The sequence below is a fragment of the Xyrauchen texanus genome, chromosome 22 (genome assembly GCF_025860055.1).
Source record: "Xyrauchen texanus isolate HMW12.3.18 chromosome 22, RBS_HiC_50CHRs, whole genome shotgun sequence".
NCBI lineage: Eukaryota > Metazoa > Chordata > Actinopteri > Cypriniformes > Catostomidae > Xyrauchen > Xyrauchen texanus.
The window spans coordinates 34812614-34824207 of record NC_068297.1 but is presented as its reverse complement, the minus strand read 5'-3'; the positions used below and the strand labels follow the sequence as shown (position 1 = coordinate 34824207).

Below are 11594 nucleotides of genomic sequence, written 5' to 3'. Positions count from 1 at the left end.
ACAGAAACATGAATTTGGTCAACAGCTCAATGTACAACTGCAAAAACAGCCATTTAATGTTTTCAAAATTGATTCAACTTTTATCAAAAGCTCAATCCGGTAAATGATTTTCAACCTAGTACATAATCAACACAACAAGTGATCAGCTAAGGTGAGACAGTGGACCAGTGGACTGAATGCACCTTTCACCAAAACATCAGATTTGACATTTGAAACGTTTAGAGTCATTGTTTAAGTAACAGTAAATCACTGAAACTGCGTGTTGACCATATAGTATCTTAGCATTTGCTTGACATCTCCCTTCAATATTTGTTTTCAAGTGTATCAAAACTGTAAGTAATTTAGTAGATTTAAAATTTACAATTTGATACTTTTTTTTTTCTCCACATAAAGTGCAGCTTGCCAGGTCTTGATAGTCTCAATTTGAGCAGAATTGCAGTTTGATGGGCACCGATTAACTTTTGTATGAATGATTTTACTGTTTCTGAAAACAAGCAACAGATTTTTTATTTATTTTTTGCTCAATGTTTCCTGATTTTTTTATCGGTCCGTTTATCATCCCCATTCATTAAACAATGATTTTATGTATTTTGATATCATCATTAACATCAGTTGTCAAGATGGATAAAGCAAGATCAACGTTAAATGGCAGATTTCAGGCTACAGTCCAACATAAGGATGAAATAATCTGCCTCTGATTAAATGCAGAAATTACACAGAAAGAATAACTGACATATACAGCGGTGTATTCAACCATGATGTGATTGAGTCAAATAAACACAGAAACACTACAATGTAACAATTCAACGTACCCAAACACTGCGCACAAGCAAAGTACAACTACCAGAAAATACCACTTTGGAAATGTTTTATTATTATTATTATTATTATTATTACGATAAACTTAAATCACCAAACACTGCCTTACATATTGCTGTTTTTGTTGGTCGTTTTCTGTCTTTCAAAAAAGAAAAAATACAGACAGATAAGCAGGACATGTGCAGAAAGCTGTACAGATGGCTTGCTTAAAATACACAGAGTTCAAAGACTGACAGAGAACAGTTTACAACACACAGTCCTCAATCATTTTATTTTTTTGGTATTAAATTGGTTTTTCGTGACTAGAATCTCTTTTAACAAACACAGAAATTGTCTTTCAGATCCTTGAAAATTCCTGACATGAAAAAGCAACAATGTCCTTCAAATAGAAGCCAGTCAAGCAGCATTTGTTTAGTTTCAATTTGCTGAATCCAGTACAACAAAATACTCCCATTCAACCTTAGTCATTTGCCAACTCTGGTAAAGATAACCTTGAGTTCTCTCTGAAGTTCCGTCTTCTTTCCCAATGATTGTTTTTAAAGCGCTTTTTCAGAAATATTGCAGTTAGTATATTTTCTTCGGTGGCCGATGCACAATGGACTCTTTTGCAAAACATATTAATATCGTTTTTGTAATCCGACTTTGTAAGGAATGGCGTTTTCTTAGTCTGTAAGGTTGCTAACAAAGTGCATCTGTTCCTAAGTGCGGCAATCAAAGCCAACCAGTGATTCAGGGACAAGTGCTCATATGGCTGGAATATATTTCAGTTTAAACTGCACCTGGCAAAAAGGGCAGATCAAGACATACAAGTATATATTATAAAAGTAAAACATAGTCATATGTTTTTTATTATTATTTGAAAACCACAGTGTGTGCCAATACAAAAGCGGTATTGCCATGTCAGGGTTAGAGGCAGTGCCTAATATGGCTAGAGTTTCCCCTCATGAACATATCTTATATTGTGATTTGATTTGTATTCTGTGTGCAACTGCTTCTTATAATGCTTGTATGGCTCAATTACACAGACAACAAAATCCCTGATAGTAGATTCACTGATGCTAAAAAGTTTTTTTTTTTTTACTTACATAGCAAAAGCTATGTAAATTTGGCAAATTATCTTAGTGCTTGTGCCACATGTACAAAATATCAACAAAGGTCAGCCTTTAATTATACAAGAGGTTGTTTCAACACTCATCTGGTTGTTTCAGGATCATCCAGTGAACCATAAATAGTTTAAACAGCAGGACACAAAATACAATGGGACAATATTTACACTTCACAAATGCAAATGTAATGATGTTTTGAGAGCAGTTATCTGCCTTAGTGTCCAATGTTGGATTCTGTACCTATCAGGAATTCAATCTTTCAAGCAAGACTTTTTCTAAGTCAGATCGGCACAGGAAATAGTAACCTGTCGTTCTTCCGAACTAGCGGCTGATGACTGTAATATCATGTTAAAGATGACAAATGCAATCTTTTCGCAAGACAAACGCTTCTGTTTGTTGACTATCAGTTCTCAAGTCTTCAGTTCAAATCCTCACCACTTTTCATAGTTGAAATAGTGGGTGGAATTCGCACAAACATTTAAACAACAACAAAAACTTGTTACAGAAACGTTTAAATAACACAAACAAATTAGCCCTTGAGGGTTCTCAGCTTTGGAGAGGTGAGGTCCTCGCTCAAATCCCAGTTGAGTGTGCTCCATCAAATAGCACCGTCAAATTTTTCTTCAAAGCGCAAGAAGGGTGGGAGAATTGAGGGAATCCGAGGACTGATCGCCACTACTACTGCTACGCCGGTGGGCTTTGGAGCAGGACTCTGACGAGGGTGAAGGGCTATCAGGCTCCAGCATGCTGGGGTAAGTGAAGATGAGGCTGGGGTTGCTGGGGGTGGACACCGGGGTGGAGGCAGCAACCACAGGTGTGTTTAGACTGTCTCCATCCGAGCAAAACATTCCGGCACCCAGGCAGATCGGCTTAATGACTGAATGCTGCAATTTTCCATCCTCCTCTTCGTCATCTTCCTCCAAAGGCTCCTGTTTCACCACCACTGGGTTGAGGGTGTTCATTGGGCCCCGGGACCCAAGGTTGGGGCGCATGGTCAGAGGAAGGGGTGCGTACTGCTGGGAGTGAGATCTCTGGTGGAGTTCTTCAGGAGGCAGCTTGCACACTGGATTGTGGGCCACCAAAATAAACTCCAACTTGTCCTTTTCCTTCTGCAGGGTATCGATTTCTTTCTGCAGGTCAGCCTTCTCCTCCTCTAACTTCTCTGTCTCCTGCATTAAAAAAAAAAACAAACAAACATCATTATCCATTAGTTTAATATCCTTCAATCATTTGGCAGGTGCAAGTGATGCAAGTAAAGCCAATAAATTAAATATACAAAATAAATATTCTGATACAGTAGTATTTATAAACTAGATTTTAACATTTTAAGAGGAAAATAGGAGCCATGCTTGTCAATGCTAAACTCACTGCCACAATGTTAGGTAGTTGTGGGTGGTTGCCAGGGCATTGCTGTGCTGATGCTAGGGTGTTCATTGTGGTTTTAGTGAGTTGCTATGTGGTTCCTAGGGTGTTCTGGGTAGTTGGTTGCTGGCTGAACTTTTTTTTTTTTAATCTCCAAACCTACGTATGAAAAAATAGTAATATTGATGCTTGCCTTATATCAAACAGCACTAAAGATGCTTTAGTGAGCATTTCTCCAAGCATGTGTGATTTGTTTACATCTCATGGGTAATTAACTAAATGAGAAATGACAGGGTTGGCTTATTAGAGGGATGGAATATTTGATTATCATTGGTCAATCATGTCATTCTGTGGTCAAACATTGTTTAATGACTGTTAAACTCTATAATTGACTTTTGCCCATGCCTTTTGTACAACTCTGTGATAAATAAATAATTTCAACTCAAATCAACATGTTGTGTCCATTTATTTAAATATGTTTTATTTGGTAAGCTGTGTAATAAGCTGAATAATTCCTCACCAAACAAGGATTTGCATCTGTGCAGTCATAATTGCCAAAATAAACCCTGGCAGGGGGATCAATACCTCTATGCAAAGAACATACATCATACCTTACATATCCCATAATAAACTAGGCTTATCATATATACTTCTACATATATATACATACACCTATCAGCCACAACATTAAAACAACCTGCCTAATATTGTGTAAATAAACCTTGTGCCGCCAAAATAGGATTGAGGTTATATTTTCTCACCACAATTGTACAGTGTGGTTATCTGAGTTACCGTAGACATTGTCAGTTCGAACCAGTCGGGCCATTCTCTGCTGATCTCTCATCAACAAATTATTTCTGTACAGAACTGCTGCTCACTGGATGTTTTTTGTTTTTGGCACCATTCTGTGTAAATTCTAGACATTCTGGACAGAAATGCATGTTGATGAGAGAGGTCAACAGAGAATGGCTCGAACTGACAAAGTCTACGGTAACTCAGATAATCACTTTGTACAATTGTAGTGAAAATAATAATATACACACAGTACAGAATATATGTATATAAACTTTATCTATCTATCTATCTATCTATCTATCTATCTATCTATCTATGTGTATATATATGTATAGTCTGTCTTCTTTAAGAATTTTGTTGAAATGCTTGTAGCAAATAATCATGAATACAGAATAATCATGAAGACACACCTGATGTTGCACCTAAAAGTTTCATCCACTCCCAAAACCTGTCCTGATTTCAACTCTCAGAGCAGTTTAGAACCATAAATGGCACACCCAGACAACAACCAGAGCAATTATTTCTTAATCTAACACGAGCTGTTGACATTCCTCTGTTAATAGGGGTGCATATGACGAAACACTGTGAGACAACTTAAACAAAAGCCTTTTTTAACAACTGCTGTTGCTTGCAATGGTATAATGTATCATTGAAAGTCAAAGCCCCCAGAGGGTTAAAACACTGAAACGGCAATGTGACTAGATAACCACAGATAAGCCTGTTTATTCTTTGACTCATTTATATGTCTATTAGGAAGAAGGAAACTCAATAAATCAAAACAAACACTGCAATTACAAAGAGGGAAACAGAAATAAAAAGTATGTTGGAAGAATGGGACTAAGTATTGTTGCACTAGATACAGTTCCTTATTTGGTGAGGAATGAAGCAGGAGGGGGAAGGGAATAGGGAAGACAGCAGCATTTCGGGTTTGATGGTTAGCTGCGGTTTCCTCAGTGAACATTATCAGACGTTTGCTTTCCTCTAACCCCCTGTAGCACATTCCTCCCTCATGTTTCAGGTCTGACAGCCTGACAGATGCCATTATAGAGTTAAGTAGTTCCATTACAGTCTGCATTGTCTGCAACTCGGGCATTCCTGCGTCTGCCAGACAACACTGTTTTTTTCTTTGGCTGTAAAAACTAAGCTTTTTGGGGTCCAGCTTTTAACTACTGGGAATTGCATGAGTCCTGAGATGATTGTGGACTTTTCAGCCCAATTCCAAAACATAGTGAGCTGCCAATGTAGGGCAACATAGGTGCACTATATATGTAGGAAACAGGATTATGCTGCATTCTAAGATACCTTTGTTTTGCCAACAAATATACATCCAAATTTGTGGAGCGAAATGATAGTTATAAATATAATGCATTCAATAATAAAAATAAATGACTTGACTTGAATAATAAAATGTATCGATAAAATGTTAAGTTAAATCAAAAGCATTTTACCCAATATTTGTGTGTTTGCTTTGTTAGACTATCAAATTGTTAGCTTAGCAACATGCTAACATCAAACCCTTTTGAAATCTATTGTGACGCAAGTTTTTCATGTGCTTCACTTAAAGAGTGCTACATATATGGCACAAACAGTTGTTGCCTATGAAGAATGTTCCAAATCGGACACTTGTGAGGTACAATTTTATTTAGGATTCTGCCTTTGAAGGCAGTAGACATCAAGGCATCTCACTAGGTTTTGGAACACAGTTTTCATGTTGTGGATTTGGTGGTTTAAGGAGATGCTCGGAGAAGAAAACTCACCCCTTGCAGCATCTCGGTCAGTTCTCTCCTGCGATTCCGGCATTTTGCTGCCGCAAGTTTGTTTCTTTCCCGCCTAACTCTCCGTTTCTCTTCTTCTTCTGGAGTGAGCTTCAGAAAAAATTAGCACAAAGTGAGATTATCCTACTGTTTGTTAGAGATCAATGTTATGTTCAAAAAAATTAGCCTGAAAGCAACATTGTTCAATGCATAATCGTTTAATGATATGCTTGTTTGTTCTATTAAGTGGCCCAAAAATTTATTTGAACACTTGTTTTATGTAAATTATGTAAAATGTAAATTTTTGTTTGAAAATGTATTTGTGCTATCTTTCTTTATAATTCATTTATATCTATGACATTCATATATTTATCTGTGGATTAAGTGTTCAAATACTTTCAGAGGCCACTGTATTGGTTAAAACTGGTTTTGTTGGTTTGATGTCATTTCCATGCCCCATAGGTGAATTGCACAACACTAACCTGCTCATCTCTCTTGCGTCGTCCACGGGCGTCACCGATGGACCGGATGACCCCTGGCCGTGAGAGGCCTGTGTGGCCAAGGAGGCCTGGGCCACTTGACAAGTGGTATGGGTGAGGCCGCGAATATGGGTTAGACATGGAGGTGATTACTGTGGGCTGAACCATCCACTGCAAGTCCTGACTGGTTGTTATGGCATTAATGGTTGGAATAAAGGCACTGCTAGAGCCAGGCATGTCTACTCTGTACTTCTGCAAAAAAAGAAAGGTGCGGGGATAAAAGGATGAACAAAAAGAAAGAGGAAGAGATGTGATGAAAACATTATTATGGAATAGAGATCACAACTGCATATGCGGTTGTTAGAGCAGTGGTTCCCAAGTGGTTTGTGTAAAGACACATATTTTGCATCAGACATCAAGCTGCGACATAAAAATAGTACCAAAATGGTTTATCGAACAAAAAAGTAAACAAAACTGTCCTTGTGTATTTGTATTCACTATTATTATATGTTAATATTGCCATAAAACTTTTGGAATGAACTGAACTGGCTTTTTGTTATAGTTTGATTTTTACATAACAATATTTCACTGTACAAAAATAAAGAAAGAAATGTTTTCAGCACAAACTGTGTTTATTCTTGTTACAAGTGAATCTTTGTAATCTGGGTCACATTTTCATTGCTCAATTTTGTATTCATTAGGTTTTAAATGATCATATTGGTATCGACCTAATTTGGCTTGCTTCTATTAAATGACAAATACATTTACACAGATAGTTTGATTGTACACAGCCTTAGACGTTAACAACAAAAGACATAGGAAGCATTTTCTCCTCCCCTTTAAAATGTGATAAGCCTAAGTATTTTGCATTCCTAACAACGCACAATTATGTGGTTAGTTACATTTCATTTGCATGTAAAATTCTTTTTTTCGTCAATCTTTAAGAACATACTTGCAACCATTTTTAGATTGTGATCCATCAGATAAAACACACAGGCCAAAATATGAATTAGTACCTGACCTGTACACATATTTAGACATTTAGGAACATGTTGTAAAGAGACATTTAGGACATAAGAAATTATTTATTGTTAGACTTGACTTTTACCATACATTAAACAGAATAATTAATTTTTGGTCTTTGTTACTTCAGTACCCTAGCCACCCACATTTTAGCCGTTTACAAATCTCGATCATTGCACACTAATGAATCATTCCATGTGCTACCTCGCACTGTGCCCTCTTGACTGCTTGACCCCCAAAGTGACAGGGTGACACAGTGAATCATGGGAAAGCCCACAACCCTCCCCAACAGAAGCCTTCCAGGGTAAAATAATAGCTGCTGTGATGAAATGGGCAAAGGAGTCACGTCTGTGTGGGAATACAACAGACTTTTGTTGTCGGCCTATGTCTTATCAAAAGTGCATGTCACTTATTACATGACCCATATAAACTGGAATGCACAATCCTCTTTTTAAAATAAGATTTAATATAGAAATATTGTATTAGGAAATAACATGGTGTAGGCTACTCAAAATGCACCCAATGATATAACTCAAAAACAACTTAAGCCATCTTAAATGTAATCCTAACTAACAATTGTTATGCTGGGTGAATTTATTTTCACCCAGCCATTCTTAGCATAGACTGTGATTTGTATCAGAGGCAAAAAATAATAAAAAATGAGCTGGGTAACTTTTCCAACTTTGTGACTATGTTGCAGTTTAGAATTTACCTGCTGAAACAAATTAGCCTTCATTACATATAATAACTTTTTACATTATCAACTCTGCTTCTAATTATTATCATTAATTAACAATAATCACGAGTTAGTGATCACTAGTGAGAGTGCATTTCAAGTAATGCACATTCAAGTATATCATCAAACCTTGTTCATATTCATATTTGAAAACACATTACCTCTTCATGATTATATGTTTGTTATTGACCTTATAACAAAATATCATCCACTGTTTAACTTCGTAGCATAGGCAACTTTACAGACATACGTAATGACTGGTCCGATTATTCTAGTCAGCAGGGAATCTTAACTGAGATTCTGTGCCAACACATTCCAGTCCATTCACGCATTCCTGGTGGGATTTTTACGGGAAACTGACTTGTGTGACAGACCGCGTTTCCCGAAAATTATTTGGAGGCGAAATCATTTTTGGGAAACCGTGTTGTTGAAAACAATTTCCGCATTAATTACAGGTGTTAAAACAATTATTATTTTATGAAAGAAAAAGTCGAATTTCAAAGTTTTTGTTTTATTTTTCAGACAAGGTTAATATGTGTGTCTAATACGGCAGCGAATATTTTCCACAGCTCCATATTGCGAAAGACTCCACAAACTTCCAGGAACTGCCGCGCTTGCTTCTCATTAAATCCACCTCACAAGAAACCGGGAAGATCAACATCCAAACACTAAACTTTAGTATGTAAAACTGCTATGTTGCGAAAGTAGGTGTTGCTCTTCTCCTGAAATATGCCTGGATTCCCTCCACTTTACTTTCCTCTGAAGGAGTCAAAACAGTGCATGCTGGAATCAAGAGGGGGCAGTTTATTCCATGGGTTCAGTAAAACAGCAACTCTACAAGAATATGATGCTCTGGAATTTCTGACAGGACTGTTAAACACGCCTCATGAGATTAAAATACTAGAGTCTGGGGAACAAGTTGCTAAATTGACTCTGTACACAACCCTCCATTTATTCACACTGAGATGCAGACAGGAAAAAATAAAATTTCCACAAAAATGCCTAAAACACTCAATGAAGAAGAGTTTTTTGTGTTACTTTATCCCTTTAAATGTTATATCCGCTCATAAATCCGTTAACACCATTAAATAGTCATTAATAACCCATGAAAGTGTGTTGATCATTTTTTATTATCCTTTATGCTTTTTGAAGTTATAACCATGAATTGATCAATAATTAGGTTACAATTATTCACAAGAATATACAATTAGTAATAAGGTTCCTTATAAGGCATAATGTATGCATTAAGAATGTATGATTTATGGCTACAGAGTGTATGCATTACACAGTACGTCCATTAAAGTGTTCAAGTTTTAAAAAGTACTTTAAGACGTATAGATCTACGTCTCTTTCAACATGGGCCATTTTTTGAAAGTCTGCAAGCTTTTGTTTTCCATGCAAGAATATGTATATATCACATAATACCCATTGGCTCGTTTTAGGTCATTTTAAAAGCATTCATTGAAGTACACTCATTTTATTAGTAAAATACAGTGAATTTAAGTGACAAAACGAGGAGACCCCAAGGTTCAACACTTGGTCCACTGCCAAAAAAACAGTCCATTGCCAGCTCTTGTTTGTCCATAAACTGCATAATGTTGTGGTAAGTGTCCTCATTTTAAGTTAAAAAACAAAACATCTATTTGGTCCATCTGTTTTACCTTTGACACATATTTAAGTGGTTCTCCTCTGTTTAACCTTGCAATTCATCTATGACTAAAATATGTTTTCTGATAAACAAACGCTAACTGCACACGTTCTGAAGGTTTATAGTGTATAGTGTAATTGGTATGCGAATGGCCCGGAAGTGCAGCATGCTGTGGCCACTATGTGCGCACTCTCCGTGGGTTTATTTCGCATTACGCACACCACCCACGCCGCTTATCTGTCGAGAAACTATTTTTAGTAATATAACTATAGAAGGAGGGTGATACATTTAAAAAAAATAATAATAAATATAATAAAAAGAAAACCTGTAAACCATTATTATCCTTCAGGTAAGAGCAAGTTGCGCGTCTGTGCACATATTGCCTAATAGCCAAACGTCCAGTATATTCAAGCGCAACACTTTAGTTGTTTCTTCTATCGGAGAACATGTCAGGCTTTCAGAGATATGCACCTCGTTCAATTTACAGGAAGACAGATAAAACGACATCTAATAACCATGCCAGAAAGTTTGGTCACATATTCAACATTGTTCAGTTTTTACTGTGCATTTACATTTTGAGTACACTTATTCTTGTTGTAATTGCGTATTTAATTAATTATGCTATGGTAACATATAGTAGGCTACCAGTCTAGGCTGCTGTAATGTAAAGTGGAAAGATGATAAGATGTGGACAAGTGCACTGTTGTCTGACAGTAAACAGAATTACCAGGTCGTTCGGGGTTAATAATGATAACGGTAACATGAGGAGTGTATGTAAAGTGTGATCGGGATTAGAGCGCACAGAGGACATCAGTACCTGGTAGTTGGAGACAGGGATGGGGCTGCTGTCCGGGTGCGCCGGAGAGCTGCTGCTGCCGCGGGAGGATGTGTCGTATGTCCCGACGTAATCCTGGTACATGATCCAGGGAAGAAGAGGAAATTTCAGAGGGTTGATAATGAATTCCCACACGACCAGAGAGTCTTCAGTTGCACAAAAAAAGCACTTCCAAGCAAAGCGGTTTCCTTTATGCCTAATCTAAAAGTAATATCCCAAATATTATTATGTGTAAGGTATATTCTACAACCAGAGGTGCCAATGTTCTCAAACGTCTCTTTAGTAGTCCAATACACAGACGTTCCAGTTGTTAAACTAATGCTTAGCTAATAATCATAGCTACTGAGATGTTCTTCAAAGAACCAGATGAAAACGAAAGAAGAAAAAAATCAGTGAAGCACCTACTTTTCTTCAGGGGACTCAGTGCTCTCGCAGGTTTAGTCCTGTCGCTATTGCAGTGACTCACGTCTATGAGGAGTGTACCTCTCTGGACTTTGCTGAACTGATTTTGGCGACTAAGTGAACTTCAATGCCGCTTCTCCAGGTCACGTCGTTATATGACTCACTTCAATGGCACCACTCCACTTCACAGCCCCGCTTATCAACGCCAACCTGCGTGTACGCGTCACAGCCTTGATACATTGCACAACATTATAGGGGTGTTGAATAAGTACCTTTAGATAATTATCCAAGACGTGGATATCCAGAGAAGCGTATATGCATGAATCATACTCAGTAGTGTATTTTAATGATGCTCATGAAAGGAAAAAATGATCACTAGATGTTTCAATTGGTTTTAAACGTGTTGTTTTTTTTACGCCTACCCCAATCTCGCAGTTGGTTTCGTCCATTGACGCAAGTTTCCAAAAATGGGCAGTTGCGTCAGAGTACAAGCGCATGGGTTTCCTTGGTAAAGACAAGGTAAAGACGCGTCAGGGATTCCCTCCCCTCTTTTCACTGGGTGGTCTGTATACGTGCTGTCGGGTCCCGAGTGCACGGAACACGGCGAGAGTGTGGAGGTGGTCGTGGGTTTAATA

At 37.5% G+C, this 11594-nt stretch overlaps 1 protein-coding gene across 2 annotated transcripts; it reads right to left on the bottom strand.

Moving 5' to 3' along the window:
• Positions 1 to 11146, bottom strand: fosl2 (FOS like 2, AP-1 transcription factor subunit). Of its 2 annotated transcripts, none has more exons than XM_052153561.1 (5): positions 10963 to 11146; positions 10540 to 10758; positions 6319 to 6567; positions 5840 to 5947; positions 1 to 3094 (listed from the first exon to the last, which is right to left on the bottom strand). In XM_052153561.1, exons 2-5 carry the CDS (start codon positions 10639 to 10641, stop codon positions 2549 to 2551), a joined length of 1005 nt encoding a protein of 334 aa, XP_052009521.1. In that variant the 5' UTR covers positions 10642 to 10758; positions 10963 to 11146; the 3' UTR covers positions 1 to 2548. The 2 variants fall into 2 exon arrangements, with proteins under 2 accessions (XP_052009521.1, XP_052009522.1); XM_052153562.1 differs by having other exon boundaries at positions 10540 to 10632.
• Positions 11147 to 11594: the final 448 nt, after the last annotated feature.

Bases quoted from the DNA above. Each gene is read 5' to 3' on its own strand.
- fosl2 (XM_052153561.1), bottom strand. From the start codon at position 10,641: ATGTACCAGGATTACGTCGGGACATACGACACATCCTCCCGCGGCAGC. The intron at 5,948-6,318 runs GTTAGTGTTGTG...TTTTTTCTGAAG, and splicing joins GACGCAAGAGAGATGAGCAG to CTCACTCCAGAAGAAGAAGA. The intron at 3,095-5,839 runs GTGAGTTTTCTT...TTTTTAATGCAG, and splicing joins TGACCGAGATGCTGCAAGGG to GAGACAGAGAAGTTAGAGGA.